The sequence below is a fragment of the Glossina fuscipes genome, unplaced genomic scaffold (assembly GCF_014805625.2).
Source record: "Glossina fuscipes isolate IAEA_lab_2018 unplaced genomic scaffold, Yale_Gfus_2 121, whole genome shotgun sequence".
Taxonomy (NCBI): Eukaryota; Metazoa; Arthropoda; class Insecta; order Diptera; family Glossinidae; genus Glossina; species Glossina fuscipes.
The window spans coordinates 716,768-734,855 of NW_023998464.1; the positions used below are offsets into that span (position 1 = coordinate 716,768).

An 18,088-nucleotide genomic window follows, 5' to 3' on the forward strand; every position below is an offset into this window, starting at 1 on the left:
GATTTTTTTAAAAAGTTATGTGATTTATTTAAAGGTCTCTTTTATTTATAGTTTTCACAGTATCACCCTCAGAGTTACAAATAAGGATCCCAGCCCGGGAACAACAGACATAGATTTCGGTTTGATGTGGCCTCATTAATTATTCGTTCCACTTGCACTTTCACACTGGATACACCAGAAATACCTGCCTGTTTACCTTCAAGTTTATTTTGAACAATCAATAAAGCACGCTGTGCCATGAAATTCTTGACATCTGTTTTTTTTTTTTTTGAAAAAAATGCAAAATTAATAGTAGCTTGTGAATTAAGTGCAGTGGCAACTTGCCAACGTCATCCTCCGTGTCTTTCGCGATTTGAGGCACAACCTTCCAGATATAGAGGGGGTCGTACAGTAAAACTTCTAATATTGTAGTAATAACTTCTTGATGACGCCTTAACACTATCATTGTGGTTTCACATGATTTCTTGAAAACCCCTTGAGGCCCGTTTATACCCATGGGTGCCAGCATGTCACGCGTTAAACGAAATGGTACTGTTTCCGGTGTAGGCATTATTTTACCTTGTTCGAAAGCAATACCTGCAAAGACACATTTGGTGGACTGAACAATTTTTATTAATATTTGAACTTACCAAAATCTATATGTATAAGCTCGGCAGTCTTTTCATCAATCAAAATGTTCTGCGCATGGCGATCCCCTAAACCCAGAACGTATCCCACTACAGATGTAACAGCAACACTAAGATAATTAGTTGGATACAAAATGAAAATTTTGAAATTTGTATTATTGTTATGATCTTAACTTTGATCTTTTGTTTGAGGAAATATTTCCAATATATGATTTGAGTAAACCGTCGTTCTAAGAATATGACTTAAAAAAATTGATCCCTTTTTGGTTTGGCTTTTGACTTAACATATTTATTTTTAGTTGAAGAGAAATAAAGCTTAAATCTAGCTCTATTTTAATCGGTGCCCCCTTGAATTTAGCTTACAAAAGGGAGATCGGTGAAAATTGTTTATGATAAGCTAAAATGTCACCCGTTCTTTACAAAGGTCCAGGTTTATCAGAGTATTCATTTACGTGGCCTCTATCTCGTATTAAATTGTCCTACGGGCACTCCACAGACAATTACACCTAAAGGAAATGCACGTGCTTTACCCTTAACCTAACTTTTCGAACGAGCATATCCCAACTCCTGTAACATTCTTCATCATGGCCTACCTAAAATCTGCTCCGGCCCATGATTTGCAATGGGAGACCCAGAAGTTAGTTACTGTTCTTTCCGTTCGAAATCCGTAAACTCTCTATTACAGGGTTATATATGTAACAACTCATACATTGCGATATATTATGGAGCCCAGCGACGACTATTTAGCAACAAACTTGGCATACCCGAACTAAGCAATGTAAACTTTGGTGTTTAAATCGTTTTTTAAAAGAGAAAAATTGGGTAAAACGTAAACTCATTCAATAGTACGTCGTTGGTTGAGAGAAAGATTTATTATATACCTCAGTGGGATAAATGAGATTTTAATTATTACTTTGTCGTAAAATTGCCAAATTGGCAATTCTTCATAGATGTTTTAGGATGTTCAATGGCCATGATGATGGACTGTTTAAAAATATAATCTCTACTTGATGAGTTTTACTTGCCAGCCATCGATATATATTAATTATATATTTAAAATCTGGGAAGGGAATTTATGACAACATAATGAAAGTAATAGCATTAGTGGATGACTACTGCTTCCTACAGTACTGTAAAAAATTGGGTAGCTAAATTCAAAAGTGATCGTAGAAATATTACAGGTAAACATCACACTAGATGTCCAAATATATTACTAGCAAATACAACAAGAAACAATCTTATGGTGTAGTATCACTGGCAAAGTAGTATCACCGAAGAAATTGATATGCCACATTGACTGGTAAATAAGATCTTAAGTAAGCAACATGTAAAGATTTTAGCTACAAGAATGTCGTTGAAAACATGGGCGGCGGACTTTTAGACCTCGGAACAAAAACGACTTTCAATACGATTTCTGAGCGACATCAAAAGCCTAATTATTAACTGAAGACGAAACGAACCACAGAGTGCGTTGAAGACGGTTTTCAGTTTGTAAACTCAAAATTGTTTAAAAATATTACATCATCAGCTCGTTCGGAATACAAAAGCGCTCTTTCTCTTTTCTCATTTACGTCTATTAACATTATAATAATATTATTTTAATTACTGTTATAATTTTAGACTAATGAAATAAATTCTTAGACTAAAAGAAAAAAGACTTGGAGTACTACCTGGCCATCGGCTCTAATTTATAAAAGTACATTAGATATTGAGCCTAGTAGTTTAAAAAAAAACAAAAAAACATTGTATTGATATTCTGTTCTGTAGTTGATTTTAAAATGTACATAGGATTAGTCACTCCATATGCAATACTTCTAGCCAAGGAATAGTTAAGACAGTCACAGAGAATGTGCTTTATAGTGAGAATTTGTCCACAATTGGAGGATGGGGGAGTAAGACTTCTTTAAAATCCATTGGTGAGTTGCAATTGTACGGCCAAAGCGAATTCTCGCAAAGGTTCGGATCTAGCTTTTGTCAACATTTGTCGGGTATAAGGGGGGAATTAATTGAGGGTTAATAGAAGAGCAGTGCTGATAATGTAGATTTCCTTCTGTAATTTTTTCTTTAGTTTCTCTTCCAATGTATCTTTGAAAATCGAATTTTTCCATGACATCATCTTGGCTTGGTGATAGTCTGCACGTTTAGTACTGGTAAGTCATTAATATGCGTCAGTAGATTTCCTGCATCACATATCTGCTTTCGACAAATGTGCTCTTTTGGGTTTTTGTATAGAACGCTTGACGCTTGCCCACGTGGAAATTTCTCGTTCAATAGATTCGAGGATGTTGATTGCCTTCTTTTTCTTTTAGTAAAATGTATACATCGTCCGCGTAGAGGCAATGTTCGATGTTTGGCATACGGCAAAGAATTTTACTAATTTCATTCAAAGCGATCAGGAAAAGCGTGACAGAAAGAGGAGATCTTTGTGGAATGCCATTCATTAGAGGAAATCAGAGATATTGTTGTTAATTCTAACTTCAAACCGAATCATTTGACGTAGTTGAAGAATTTGGATCCAACATTCCATGATTTCAAGAGTCTTAAACTAACATGAAGACCAACTCTATCAAATGCTTTTTCGAAATCAATTGAGAGAATTGTTACATGGTATACAATTTTCCAGGAGCAGGGCACATCCGACAACAGCATTTGAAAAAGAAATTGGAGTCCTTTTATTTTCGATGAAAGCACTGGAGAAGTTGCTGTCAGAAGAGTATTCGCACCACACTTTTCCAAAATAATTAGAAATATCATCTGCGTCGGTTAAAGTTCGCTTGAGAGTACAGACGGCACAAATTTCGTTCAAATTTTAAGTCCCATTGAGCCTGTTGGTTTTGTGCCAGACAACTTTCGTTGATGTATTTTCATAAGTTGACATGTCAGCGTTTCCATCGAAAATGTCGCTATAGGAATTTTGCATGAATAATTTGTTCTTACCAGAAGAACAATCTGTACTTAGGTGGCTGTGCACATTTGAAGTGCAACGAGTGGGAGCACGTGAATAATTTGAAATTGAAAGTTGATTAAGGGATGAAAGATTGGATTCATTACAACTTGTAATTTGTTGGCTAGAGTTGAGAGCTGGTGATTCAGGTGAATTTATTATTACTATTAAACTTTAGGATACGTGTTGTTGTTTTGATTTTTTCAGTATTATCTTTGGCGGGTAGTGGAACTGGTTTCGCAATATAATTTTTGGTTGATGATAGAACAGGTTTTTCGTTGGAAGGAGTTAAAGGCCTTTTAGGCTCGATTTGCGAGGCGACAGCACCGCAGGTATTGCTTTTGCTATTCCTTTGGATTCCAGTCGGATTTTTTTCCCGATACTTACGCCGCGCTTCGACCATGCAGTAAGTTTGTTTTGATTTTTAGAATTTCGCGCATTTGCATAAAACGTGGGCATTGTCTGTCTAACGCTGAGTGCTGATCATTCCAATTTATGCAGAAACTGCGCATCGTCATTTAATTTAGGGAATGTATAACTATTCGTCTTCTGTCACCTGTTTTAAGCGCGGAGCATAGATTACGCTTCTAACTGAGTTAAGTTTGTCATGTAGTTTAGCGGAAATCGGACATAAATTTGCTAATGATTTTAACTTTATGAGGTTTTGCGTTGCGCGAGGGTTCCCAGTGAGGACACGTAAATTACCATCACGTATAATCGAGATAGAGTCTATATATGCTGTAATGCCATCTAGGGCTTTTTTTATAGCGAAAGGACCGATGCGTGAAATTGTTATGCTAGCAACAGTTGAAGATATAACATAATTATATTTTTTGTCAATAGGAATGATGTTACTGATTGGCAACTTCGGAAAGTCCGCATTTTTAATTTTTTTTTCTGCGGTGATTAGTTCGCTAATATATGACATCTATTCGAGTTTTTACCTGGCGGCACCGGGGCCATTATGCCTTTTTGTTGTTTATTATTTCGTAATTTGGAAAAAAACCACTCACTCGAAAAAGATTTGGAACTGCTAATGGAAAATGTCAATTGTCTTCAATCTTTTTTTTCTTGTTATTTATTTTTTTTTTTTTATTATATATAGAGAAAAGAAAATCATACACGGCATCCGCGATAACCAGTTTAGTAAAAACACTGAAAAGACACGAGCTAAATACACGAAAACACCGAAACTATCAAAAAATCGCAGATGAAGAGAAAACACGTACTACTCAGAACGCGAGTTGATTACGTATCATCATAATAATAATAACTATATGTTTTGTCAATTCTCTCACCTGTTTATGTAAGCTACCCGACGTTCAAACCATACACCAGCTTGAAGAAATTTTTCAAAGAAGAAATAATGAAAAACTGGCTTAATATTCTCGCAGATATGAGTAAACACTTCTAAGCGTTTCTCTGCATTTGATTTTAAATGACTCTAAAACAACAACAAATGACTAATATTACTTGCACGGTATTAAAAACGGAACCAAGAAGACATTTACCTTAGACAATAATCGGCATTTTCCCACAGTGTAATCTTTGGGACGATAACTTCTATGAGCATCACCTAAATAACTACCTATGGGTGTAGTATTCTCACACCATTGCAATATGCCGGTTCGCGTTGATAAGGGCATTACTTTGTAAGTACGGATTTTAAGTTGACGCTGTACTGCTTCCGGATCTTTTTCGAGTAGATGATTAATCATGCAAAAAGCTTGTTGCATCACTGCATCTTGTCGCAAATCGTCTTTTCCTTTTAATAATTGTGCCCTTGTTATGCCATCCGAACAAACACATGATAATTTTTTGGGAGCATTTATACCACCAACAAGAGAAATTTTCTTTTCCCATCTTATAATGCCTGCAACACAACAAAGTATATGTTTGGCCCGTTGAGACAATTAGAATTTATTTAGAAAGGAAATTTTACTTGTAATGTTATAATTCAAATCAATCCGTACTGGCAATTCAATAGTGGGGCATTGTATTTCATCGAGATTTTTAAGATTTTTCAATTTCTCACTTATGTAATTATTTTTGCTTTTCGTATCCACATTCTCATTAGCAAATTCGATAAGAGCTGGAAAATTTCATGTTATTTATTGCCAAGATAGATTTTCTTCTCCATAGTTATGTACCTGGTATAACATTTCCCAATTGCGTAATAATTTCAACATTAATTGCATCTCTAGCATTTGCTATTATATCTTGAGCAATATGTGAACGATCATCTGAATCGTCCTGAGTACCATCAAGATGAGCGTAAATGAGAGGATATAACTGACAGAGAGTCTGTTGCGGATGTTCTCGAGCACAACGGATTATTACGTTTTTTAACAATTGCAAAAAATCTTTGTTTTTTGAATTCAGATGTGCAGTCAATTGATTGAGAACACAAACAAATTTATAGCTAGGAACTGTGCCGATGTTTTCTTCCATTTCTTTACGTAAGTCTTGATTTCTTTTATTGGCGAACCATAAAGCTATAATGCGATAAATCGCTGGACTTGCCACGGTCGTATCCAGGCAACAAAATTTTATATAATTCTCGATAGCCACACAAAGATTGCGCGTAAGCTTCTCTTGGACCTGATTGATCTCTTTTTCGTCTATGTTGGAAAATCTATTCATAAATGCGACTCCCGTCATCTTATCACGATCGGCATTTCCGCGATTAACACTTTGAACAGCCTGTCTATTATGTTCCACTATTTTTCTTTTCGTATTAAATCGATCGGAATTAACGTATATATGCAGCTAAAAGATTTTTAGAAATGTAAATTATCTCTGAAACACATTTGTTTTTTTTTAAACTAATAAATAGATTAAGTAAAAATATATTATTATATAGTTAGAATATGTTTCTAATTTTTTATTGTCAATATCTTTAAACATGCAGATAGAGCAGCTATCTACACCTCTCAAAATAAATGCCATGGAATTTTTTTACGCACAACACTTAAATTTTACCTAGCAGAACATAATTTCCAAATATTTACGATAAATTATTTTATTTCATTGATAACAACTATAATGAACGATGCAATCATGAAACATCTCTGGCCGAATTCGTAGGTAAAATTTGCAAAAAGCGGCAAGTTACCGATCAATAATGAAAGAAATCAATAAAGAAATAAACGTTTTAAAACATTTTCGATTCAGAGTCACTTTCAGAATCGGCTTAAGCTTGTCTACCCTTCCTTCCTTCTGGCCGTCTTGTTTTCTTATGTTCAACCTACCGGTTACCATCTTTGAGATAAATTTGGTGAAATTTGGTACACTGACGTGTCTTGGCCCAAAGACGACGAACACTATAGAAAACAGCCCGAATCGGAACTTTATTTTGAAAAGTCGATATATGAACCACTGTAAGTTACGATCGAGTATTTAATTTCGTATCGGGCCGCACTGTAGTGTTTTCACCTCCTTTATGTTACAATGTATACAATGCAATCTGTATGGTCAAAATTGCTTACCTGTGTATATTCTCGGTCAGCATATTTTCCGATTGTTTCATAAGCATTTCTCTTACTCTCTGCTTCGATGTTTGGAAATTCTCTTAAATCAAATTGGTTGGGAAATTTCTTTAGGATGGCTTCTTTAGAATTGTCAAATTTTCTTAGTAACTCCAAAGAGCCTTGAAAATATTTTGTTAAAACCAATTCAAATGCTTCGGTGTTGGTTTCCATTAAATATTCTCCATTCATTTGCATAGCACGTACACGTTCCAGACAAGAGTAGTAATCTTTAGAATTAGAAATATGATGGAAAATTGTTTTAGAAATCTCGGCCTTTCCTGTCTTCATGCATATTTCGGCATCCTCGAGCAAAGCGCAAATCTTCGAGATATTACGTGATTCAAATGTTCGTGCAATAGAGTTTCTTTCTTATATAAATACCTTCATTCGATGATTTTCACTAATTGTCGTTTTATTTTTAAGCATGGAAACGTAATGTTTAGCTAAATTAATTTTGCCGGCGTTCTTACATTCATGTATGCATTTTAACAAACATTTTTCAATGGGATCCTCCTATATTTATATTTAGAAATAAGCTGGATTAACGCGACTAAAATCCGAGATTTTATTTGAATGCATTACCTTGTAAAATTCCTGGATTTTACGAGATGTTCGTATACCGGCTGTATTGAATAGTGCAACCTGGTGCGATAAAATCAATTCTTTGGATTGAAAATTCCCATATCGTAAATCATTTGCCTCCATTTGCCATTTTTCAAATGTTTGATTGACGGAGGAGGATTTAAAAAACTGGATCTGTAGATTTAGAAAAGCGTCCAGTGAAAAAACATAAGTTTAATCAAAAAATATATTATCATTTTACCAAACAAAAGTCATCCGCTTGTTGCAACATCTGAAGCCAAGTTAAATATTTATAAACACTCTGCAAACATTCGACACTGATTTCTTTTAAAATGGAAAGGATGCAATCTCTGGCCTTTTTTATAGCTGCTAGGCTATTGTTTTCCTCGCGGTAGTATATACATTTGAGCGAGTTGAAATGATGTTTTTGGAATTCTTCTTCTATATCATTCAATGTATTAACCCGGGAATGACCTTCAACAGCGGTATCCCAACGACAAAGACGCCAACATATTTCGTAATCCACTTTACGATCGCTAGAAATTGCATCGGCAAGGTCAAGTACCCCGTTGTGCTTCAATATCGATGTGAACATGTCGTTATGATCCGTGGCTTCTATTAAAATATCCGCCCAATTATTTGTTAAATTCAAATAATCTAGACGCGATTGAAGGGGGTTTATAAAACCAGATATAGCATCCGTACAGCCTATGGATTCATAGGACTACAGAGAGACGAGAGGAGATATACAAATTTTTTGCTGCTATTTTTGCTATCTTCTCACCTTTTTGGCTATTTCCTGAAAATGTTCATTTGATACGATTTCAAAATTAGTCTTATCAGTTGACGATTCTTTTTCTTGTAAAGACCACATCTCTAAATACATAATAGATAAGAAAAACGCTTGGCAATAATTACAAGCTCTAGCCACATTCAAAAGTTGTAACGGTAAGCACCTGGAAAATGATATTAAGTGAAATGGAAGCAATTATGAAACCTTGTTTGGGAACACTCCTTACCAATTGTTATGAATGCGAATACATTCGCAAATCCGAAGCATCATAGTTATGACACGCTTTTCTTTATAAATTTGTTTTGTTAATCTTGTTATTCCATTGCCGGCTTGATAATGCATAAATTCATTAAAAAAATAATCTAGCATAACAATAATATTATCTACATGCGAAGAGTGGTATTTAATTAGCATTTCCACAAAAGATGTTAAAATACTCTCCGAAAAGTAAAAATCTTGTGTAGCTAAATTTCGAAAATGTGTCCATTCACATTGTTCAAATATTTCGGACACAAACTGACACATCCATGTTTCGCATCCTAAAGTCTCTGAGCGTTTTAATGTTGCCAGCCAATCGAGCGGTTTGAGTTGATCGCGAAAATCTAAATAGTTTTTTTTTAGTACCGAGCGGAAAACATGAAAACAGGGAAAATCAGCTAAAGAATATATAAAAACTGATAAAAAATGCCATTGAAGTTGCTTTTTAAAAAGTGTACTTAATAGTTGGGTTCCCATTTTAGAATTAACCAAATATTGAGCCACGTGAATGACTAGTTCTTCTTTAGCGGCATGAAACGATTGCAGAAGTTTTTCTAATATTATATAGAGCCGTTTACAGAATTGTGCTAATGGATCCGCGGCCACAAACTCCTAGAAAATGAAATTTTGTGAAAATGGCAGATCAAATTTTGAATAATCTCTACATCATCAAACTCAGTGTTCGCTTCAAAATAATGTATGTCTTGTGTCAGATTTAATGGGCCGATCTCTCCCAAACACTTAAGCGCTTCGAAGCAAGTGAGTTCGTGGTGAGAATGTTTTACTATTTGCAATAGCTTTTGCAATAATTTGTATAACAAATTGTTTTCATTTTGCAGAAATCCTTTATGCTTTAAAATCTACAAAATATAGTTTTGAAAATTTGAAGAATAAGTATACTTAACAGCGTTAAATAACTTACATGTTGGTGCAAAACTTTAAGATGCTCAACGCTAACGTAATCTTTACTTTCAACAAATTTTTTCAAAACGCTTTCATATTGGTCGGTATTTTTCGGCTTTTCTAGCCGTACATCACTGAAAAGCTCGTGATCGCTAAACATTAACACCACATTGTATTTATCAGCCGTAGAAATTTTTGCACTTTCAATTAAAGCATTTATAATGTTGACAGTTTTTTTCTGATTTTCGCCACAAGTATTATTTTCGAATACTATTCTTAGTACTCGAAAAATGTAACTTGAATTTAGTTGTACAGTTTCAAGAGATTCGTTTATCTTACAATATTTTTTCAAGAATATCTCTAAAGCAAACAAAGCAAACGACTCCAGTCTTTTATCTGGATCTAAAATTAGATATCAAAAATATATTCGATGTATTAAATAAAGTACTTTGTACGTTCGTTTTCTTACCTTGTTCCAAAATGTATAAATTGAAAAGTAATAAATCACGCGCGAAGTACTTAATGCAAGCACTCGAAATGTTTTTATCATTAAAACTTTCAGTCGCCATATCTGCCAAAACGAAAAATCTATAGAAATCGCCTAAAGTTTCATAATCGAAAAGATTGTCGGTACAATTCTTCTTAATGACTCTAAAAGTTTCAATTAAACTCAACGCATCATTTACCATGACCTTACAAAGCGTGATTTCCGCGTGCTTTGTTCTCGTAGTGACGTACTATAATGATAATAAATCTATTATAATTAAGCACTTATTTTGAAAGCACTTACCTTAAAGGTATCGTAATCAATATTGTACCAGTTTGGGGACTGATAAAACACGGAGAAGCCTAAAACGCTTCTGGCATGGTTATCATCCATAAGCAGTTTTAAGAGATAGTTAAATGTTTGGCTTGCATTCCACGTCTGTGATAAGTTCAAGTTTAACTTCAATATATTTCTTACATTCTCACGTAGATCCGTGTTCTGATTGCTTTCACACTGACCACATAAAACGAAAGCTCTGATCATGGGCGAAGCCACCTAGAGACATAAGTATATACATTAACTCTGGTAGTTCGTTTCATATCGAAATAATCGATTGTTACTTCTATTAGATTCTCTGGTGTTCCATATTGTTCGAGCTTTTGCAGTTCATCGGATTTGTTGTGCAGTAATAAACAGGTTACAATTTCTCTAATGTTATTCTGTATAAAGTCATCTTTAGTTTCATAGCCGAGATAGAAAGGGAATCTAAACACAGATTAGGTGTATAATATTATACTATTTGTCCTCCAGTAAATATATTTGTAAAAGTGAAAAGTTTGCTGTGAACATGACATTTTGCAAACTAGAGAAATTTCGTAAATTGAATGACGAAAATTCGCTTTCTAAGCTGCATAATGCTGAAACAATTTACCATATTCCACTAGACATTAAATAAAATTATCTGTAAAGCTCAAATATCTTTTTCTTAATCACCCTTCGGATTGTGAATATGTTACGTATATTCCTGATCGGCAGAATCTGTTTAAGATGTGTGTAAACTCTTAGGCAGAATGGCAAATTTGATCTCCAATTCTACAAGGCTTTATTTTTAAAAATCATTACCTGAAAACCTGTAGGACGCGGTGTATGATATTTAATCGTACGCCGCGGCTCAATGGCTTTACTTGTTTTTTAATTCCAAACTCTACCCAACAATATTTATTTTAGCTTTTGATTCAATTTGTATCTTTTCGAAGTTGACGTTCATTCAGTTTCAAAGGCGACAGGCAGAAATTATGTTGCCGCCCACTCGAAAAATAAAAGCGAATCATAGGAAAAATGGGACGTACGATTGTAAAATCTATTACAGCACTTGTGATACATGGTATATTAAGTTAGCGCGGACGTATGTAGCACGCAAAAGGGTTTAAGATAGACGCACCTTTTATCGTACCGATCGAATCAGAATCATAATCTCAATTGATCTAAACCTGTCCGACCAGGTAAATTTGCGTTCATGCCACAGGTCACAATTCTTGAGATATTTTGATGAAATTTGGTACAGTGACGTATTTTGACCCAAAGGCGAACGCTATTGAAAATGGGTCCGATCGGTCCGCTTTTTCGAGCGCTTCCCATACAACGTCCTACTCTGCAAAGTCGTAATTTCCAAAATTTACCGACAAAAATGGCTAAGTAGCAGTATTCCGGCATTCTAAATTGATATGAAAACTTTAGACCGGCTGGGGCAATTTTTTATTCTTTCCCATATAACGAAAACTGAAGTTGATACGACAAAAAGGTATAATTTTCAATGCTTCCTGATAAAAATTATGTCGTAATAGTAACATAAAATAAAAAATAATAGTAGTGTAAAATAAAAAAATGAACTGTACCAAATTTGGACCATCTCGGCCTAATTTTGGATCTTATTCTAATAAGGATTTTCACGAAATTGACTCTTTATAGAGCAGAAAAATCAAAATTTTAATATGCGGTGATAAAAATTGGCTCATAACAGTAATTTCATACGAAAATGAACTCTACAAAATTTGGACCATCTGCGCCTATATTTGGATCTTGCCCTATATACGGAATAAACTTTTACTACATTAGGTCGGGGCTTGGGCCCCCGTTTCCCATCAATATGCACTTAAAAAATGTGCCTTTACTTAGAAACAAGGCATAATTTCGGTGTTCTGTAATGAAAAGAATTGTGTTAGACAACGTGGTGTAGCGTATTTAATGGCCGGCCTTGTCCGACTATAATGTTCTTATTTGTTTTTAAATAGTAAATGTGTCCTTGATTGTTACAGTTTGGCTTTCATACCCACCACCGAACAAAGGGGCTATATTCATCAAATTAGTCAAGGGATACGACTCAGCACAAAAATGAAAACATTCGGCCACGTCCAGCTGGGCATGTGCAGAAAGTGTCTATATATTTTTAAAAGCAAAGAAATGGTATTTTGCTCGTCACTCATACACTGCAACGATATTGAATATCCGGTGATGGGTACGGAAGATTTACACCCACAGGTGAATATCATTTTCTTACTTATTATACATCCTATAGAAATTCACGTATATATGAAAAAGGGTATGTTCTTTTTATATTCAATACATACTTTGATATAGGATACGACTTTTTTATCCAATAATCAATGGTATTGAAAATGTATGGCTTTACAAGCTGAGTTAAATTAGTCTTGCAATAATCGGCCACTTTTCGAAAGGCGTGAAGATCAGCTGAAAGTTTTTCAAGCAAATTGGATTTAAACACAAAGCAATGAATAAGCGAAGGCATACCATCTGTTAGTTTATAGAGAGCGCACATATAAAACAATTCTCGCAAGGCAACTTCTCGATGAAAGCAACTGAATGTCAAAAGAGATATGAGTAATTGTGCATTGACTGCGATATCGTTTTGCAACTGATCCTCACTGAATTCAGCGGTTGTAGACATTCGCAACTTTTTCCATTCGATAGTTTTGTACGTGTCATCGCAAAACTCATGATAAATTTCCAAATGTATCTTAGCATTCTCGTGCCAATTTATATCCATTAGAGCAGTTAATGTATTGATCGTAGCAAACTGAATTTCGAGTGAGTTGAATGTTAAAAACTTGACAACTGATAAGCATATATTTTTAAAATTTTCCTGCATAAAGATGTTACGACAACCGCGAGCAATAGTAGACACACTTTCAATAATTCTAGTTATTAATTGGGATGAGTATGATTTGCGAAATGAAATTTTCAGCAATGAAAACACAGCCAGCAGCATATTATCCAGATGATGTTCGTATTGATTAACATAGATGAAAATTGCTATAAATCGAAAATCAGTTTAATTAATGTGCCTATGTGTCGACAGCTTTCAAAACGCCACCTGGTATCATTGAAAGGATATCTTCTATTAACTCGACGTCCGTATGGTAATATTTGAATATGATTTTCAATTTGTCAACAAACCAGTCTGCAATATCCTCACATATTGATTTTTGTGAACACAATATCTGAAATTATGTTTTATGTTAAAGAAATTCGCTTAATAAAAATTCAGCTTACTCGCGTTAAACTCAAAACTGTTTTCACTTCTTCTTTTTTCTTTAAACCAAATGAATAGGAAACTATATGTTTAAATACATCTGGGCAATGAGTAGTGCTGGCGCACAGCATAGCCAATATGCGTAAACATGGATAAGTGACATTGGTAATAGACCAGTCATCATGCTCACTATTTACATTGTATTGCTTAGCTGCAAATAATCAGAAATATTTCGTTGTGCCGCGTACATCTAACAGGATTCTACAAACCAATGTACTTTAGAGTTGAGTCAATAAATTCAATCATCTCTTCTATAGGCTGCATTTCTAAATAATGTAATAATACGGGATCTGTTGTAAAAGAGCTCACAATTTTTTCCAAGATTGTAAAAAGTCCCAAAAGAGCTGAACTTTCAATGTTTTTAGGTCGATTACTCTTAAATTGTAACTGCAACGATACACGAAAATATAATTTTCAGGATTGCTGACAATTTTAAAAGATTTTTTGATTAAATAAAATACCTCCAAATGACTTAAAAATAAACCAATACGTTTTATAAGAGGACAGTCCGTATATGTTTTTTCATCGAAGATCCCATATTGCAGCAATGACTTCATTAATAAAGTCATTTTATAAAGAACTGTTAAATCCATAAGAATATCTTTGGTGGTGACGCTCTTAGACGTTTCATAATTTAAAATATTCATTAAAAACTCATAGTTGCTTTGGAATACGCAATTTTTCTGATCGATTGGCGCTTGCTTTGTCGGAGTATTAACAACGCGCCCATGTCTTTTTATTGCAACAAAATCGCGATTGTATTTGTAGAGTAGCAATTCTAAATTGTTATTCATTTCGCTGCAGTTAGGAGGAGAATCATTGAACTGACTGGCATTAACGATGTTTGTTACAGCGATAGCGCAAGTATCGAAAATCAATTCGGGTTTTATCGGCTCTACGTTCATTAAAATGCTTTTAGCTTCGTTTTTGTCATGCTCGCTACATAGCCACCGGATGCAACGTGTTATGAGTTCGGAAGTTTTATCAAGACCAATCTGATCCGCTTGTTGGAGCATGTGCCGCACAGTAATAACATATTCAGTGCGCCTAATAGGATTTGCCATATATGAAGTCATTAAAGTAACGCATTGACTTGCATTAAGTTTTTGGTGTACAATCCAATCGTTTATTAACAACTGTTTTTCGTAAATTATTTCTGAATCGGAAGCTGTATCAGCTAAGACAAATTCTATTATTTTCAACCACTCTTGGTGACAATAATCTACCGGCAAGGATTTGGATCGCGTAAAAAATGTAGTTTTGACTAAAAGCGTTTTCAGGCAAAGTCTGATATGCCTCAAATTTCTCGCATTTCCATAAGTTCGTAAAATTTTTAGAATACTTTTTAACAAAGCTTGATAATTAGAAATATTTATAATATTGTCGACTTCAACTATTAGTTCAGCTAAAATTGATAGCCTACAATGGAAAATTAATGGTTGATTGTATATATTTAGCAATAAGTTTCTTAAAGTTTACCAAATATCATTGAACTTTCCAGTGGGTTCTTGCAAACGGTTTAAAATAATTTCCAATTTATCGTCAGATCTAGGGAGTTTACAGCGCGATTCCAGCGCATCTCCGGAGGCGTTATCATCCTCCTCTACGCTCCAGAAAACCTTTTTACCATAAAACAAATTTGTTTAATTTAAATTTAAAAAATTAACAAAAGAAAACAAACCAAATAAACAGCTAATGCCGCCAGTTTTGTAAAACTTCCCATATCATTTTGTTTTTGGCTTCGGTTAATATAGTAGTGGCTAGTGTTGCGCTGCTTAATTTCGATTTCAATTAACGTTTTCAGCTTTTTTAAGGTTTTAGGCCAACTCTCGTTTAGTGTTATTTTAATAACATTCACATCGCCCAAATGTATGTAAGGATATAATATCTCGAGAGAGATTAGCAATGATTTAAAAAGCATTTCCTAGAATATGTTTTTTAGAACAAATTCTATACAAAAGCGAATAAAGTACCTTGGTTGGAATTTGCATATTATATTGGTAAAAGCCACACAGAGCAGGTACAATATTCTGTAGGTTATGACATATGGTATGGTGATAGTCCACAAAGTTCTAAGAAAGGTGATAAAAACATAAAACGTTGTCCAATTAAATCAAACATTTTACTTGTAGTACCTGTGAAACCATTAGGTAATAGAGTTTAATTGTATCGGCTTTGTGAGAGTCGTCATTAGCAGCTGCGACGAAATTCGTTACTTCCGGGAAATAAGCCATAACATCGGTGTTCATCAGGACGCATTCCTGACTCAATTCAATGGTTTTGATGATAACTTTTAATGCAGCAAAACGATGAGTATGGTCATCTGCATTATTTGTATCAAAGAGGTAGGATAATATTACTACAAACAAAATTGGACAATGACAACTGCATCAAATTATAGGGAACTAGTAACTCACTGCTAATTTCATTAAGTTTCAGTTCGCGCACATACTTTTGAGATTTAAAAATACCCTGATTAAGAATATTCAAAAATAAATCACTGTATAATCGTACAGCGGCTTTACATCTGAAACCATCCTGAAAGCCTTCAAATAGCGTGTCTTTACTGAGCAGATGTTCGGGCTCTAAAGTATTCGGAAGTTTAAAATCAAAGTAACTTGAACTTAAAACCCTTGAAAGAATACCTTCCAAATTATAATTGATCAGCTTATTAAGGATAGCCTTGTAAACAACACTTTTGTTTCGCATTGACGAGTAGTTTTTCGAATCCTTGACCGCATCGGCTTTAATGGCATGCTTATCAAAATAAATAAATGTTAATATCCTATAATTCCAATACTTTGGTTTAATCGTAACTTTTTTACCTTGATGGTAGCATCGATGCCGCTTTTGAAAATTGTCGTCCACGATACATCGTCATTACGGCGCTTAGCCAGTTGTAAAAGCAATTCACTTTTAGAAGAACTCAAATGATTGTCTAGTTCCTCAGCAGCTTTATTTCGGGTGCTAATTTTTTCCGAGCGAAGCTCAGCGCATAACTTATTTATTACCCCGGTTATATTTGCCATACTTCAGCAATTGCAAGAATTTGTAAAGTTTGTATGATTTGAAATTGCAATTGTGATCGCGAATCCCAAATATAATTCTTAATAAAATATATGTTTACATTTGCTTTCCAGACTCGAATTAAAACGCCGGACAAAGCATGCCAGTACGCACGAAAATTCCAGGTGATTGCCAAAGCAATTGAAATAGGAATTGAAGAAACGAATATTTTGAATTGAAAAATTCGAGTGAGGTAAGGGAACCAGAAGGAATGCCTTCCGAAATAGTTATGAATTGTGTGGCGATACATTAGACTTGTGCGTCGACTATCCTCGAAGTATTTTGTAGAGGGTTTATGCGATATTGGACAGAAAAGTTGTAAACTTGGAATTTCGATTCAAGCAAAATGGTTATATAAGTCATAAGTCAGATTATCGTCATTGCTTTAAGCACTTCACTGAAATCCATTTTATCCCGCAGACGTTTCAATATGAACCATTGTATTTTAAATCTAAAGATTCCAAAAAGGGTTCGTTTCGCTATTTTGCTTACTATTTGGTGTTATTCGTACATATTTTATTTTTCCTACTTTCCATTTGGAACGTTTGGAGTTCGAGCGCTCTCATTACCTAAACTCTGATATCTTCAAAGCTTAAGCTTCGCTGTCAAAACATACTCTACGTTTAATCAAATAAGAATTTATGGCTCAATGTGAGTTCAGATTGAAACGCTTGTATTTGAGAAAATTCTTGGTACACTTTCCATAAATTTATCACTTTTCTACAGTAATTTTTAATCGTTCCTTTAGAAAACTTTCTAATATTGAAAAACTTATATTTAGCATGCTCCATTTCTATGTACCGCACATTCTGTTCACCTTCCGTTAGCTCTTAAAAAGAATTCATATGACTTCCAACTTTCGTATATTGCTTGAGTCGAAGGCCTAAGTTAAATGAACCGATTGAATTCGAAGGAGGGACGCATAAATATTATCCGTCTTGTTGACATGACATTTTAAATACTATGTCATGTATGCCAGAATGTATTCTTTATATTTACATGCCGCTTGGATTCCGTGTTGTCACTTGTTTTATACTCTAAGCGTTATGGTACCACTTGTCCTATTGTGCCCTGGGGATATATAAATTGAATTTCGCGTTATGACTTAATGGATTGTTCTTTAAAAGTGGCATCATTGTATAGCGCAATGTACCAGATCGCACAAAAATACAATCCCAGATTGATTCCTAATCTAGAAATGGGAGAGTTAAAATTTTATCACATAAAATATATTGTAACGTAAAATGTCCTCCGCAATTTTACATTTCTTATTCAACTTTTTTTGTGAT

At 34.4% G+C, this 18,088-nt stretch overlaps 1 protein-coding gene across 1 annotated transcript; it reads right to left on the reverse strand.

Annotated features, from left to right (window-relative positions):
- Window positions 1-33: 33 nt before the first annotated feature.
- Window positions 34-17,334, reverse strand: LOC119640423 (serine/threonine-protein kinase ATM). Its single transcript, XM_038038458.1, has 32 exons — window positions 16,559-17,334; window positions 16,379-16,490; window positions 16,151-16,318; window positions 15,869-16,092; window positions 15,707-15,805; window positions 15,415-15,657; window positions 15,213-15,352; window positions 14,195-15,152; window positions 13,943-14,120; window positions 13,694-13,884; window positions 13,515-13,641; window positions 12,932-13,453; window positions 12,751-12,871; window positions 10,744-10,888; window positions 10,427-10,678; window positions 10,106-10,373; window positions 9,656-10,038; window positions 9,399-9,593; window positions 9,192-9,345; window positions 8,702-9,131; window positions 8,467-8,638; window positions 7,924-8,406; window positions 7,683-7,856; window positions 7,482-7,613; window positions 7,059-7,421; window positions 5,721-6,339; window positions 5,513-5,662; window positions 5,082-5,443; window positions 4,869-5,014; window positions 630-736; window positions 325-576; window positions 34-253 (listed from the first exon to the last, which is right to left on the reverse strand). The coding sequence occupies exons 1-32, from the start codon at window positions 16,760-16,762 to the stop codon at window positions 75-77; spliced, it is 8,253 nt and encodes a 2,750-aa protein (XP_037894386.1). The 5' UTR covers window positions 16,763-17,334; the 3' UTR covers window positions 34-74.
- Window positions 17,335-18,088: the final 754 nt, after the last annotated feature.

What these genes read in the sequence shown, in the direction of transcription:
- LOC119640423 (XM_038038458.1), bottom strand. Translation starts at nt 16,762, where the DNA reads ATGGCAAATATAACCGGGGTAATAAATAAGTTATGCGCTGAGCTTCGC. An exon ending in ATATGCAAATTCCAACCAAG is followed by an intron (nt 15,658 to 15,706) that starts GTACTTTATTCG and finishes AACATATTCTAG; the next exon opens with GAAATGCTTTTTAAATCATT. An exon ending in CAGTTTTGAGTTTAACGCGA is followed by an intron (nt 13,642 to 13,693) that starts GTAAGCTGAATT and finishes ACATAATTTCAG; the next exon opens with ATATTGTGTTCACAAAAATC.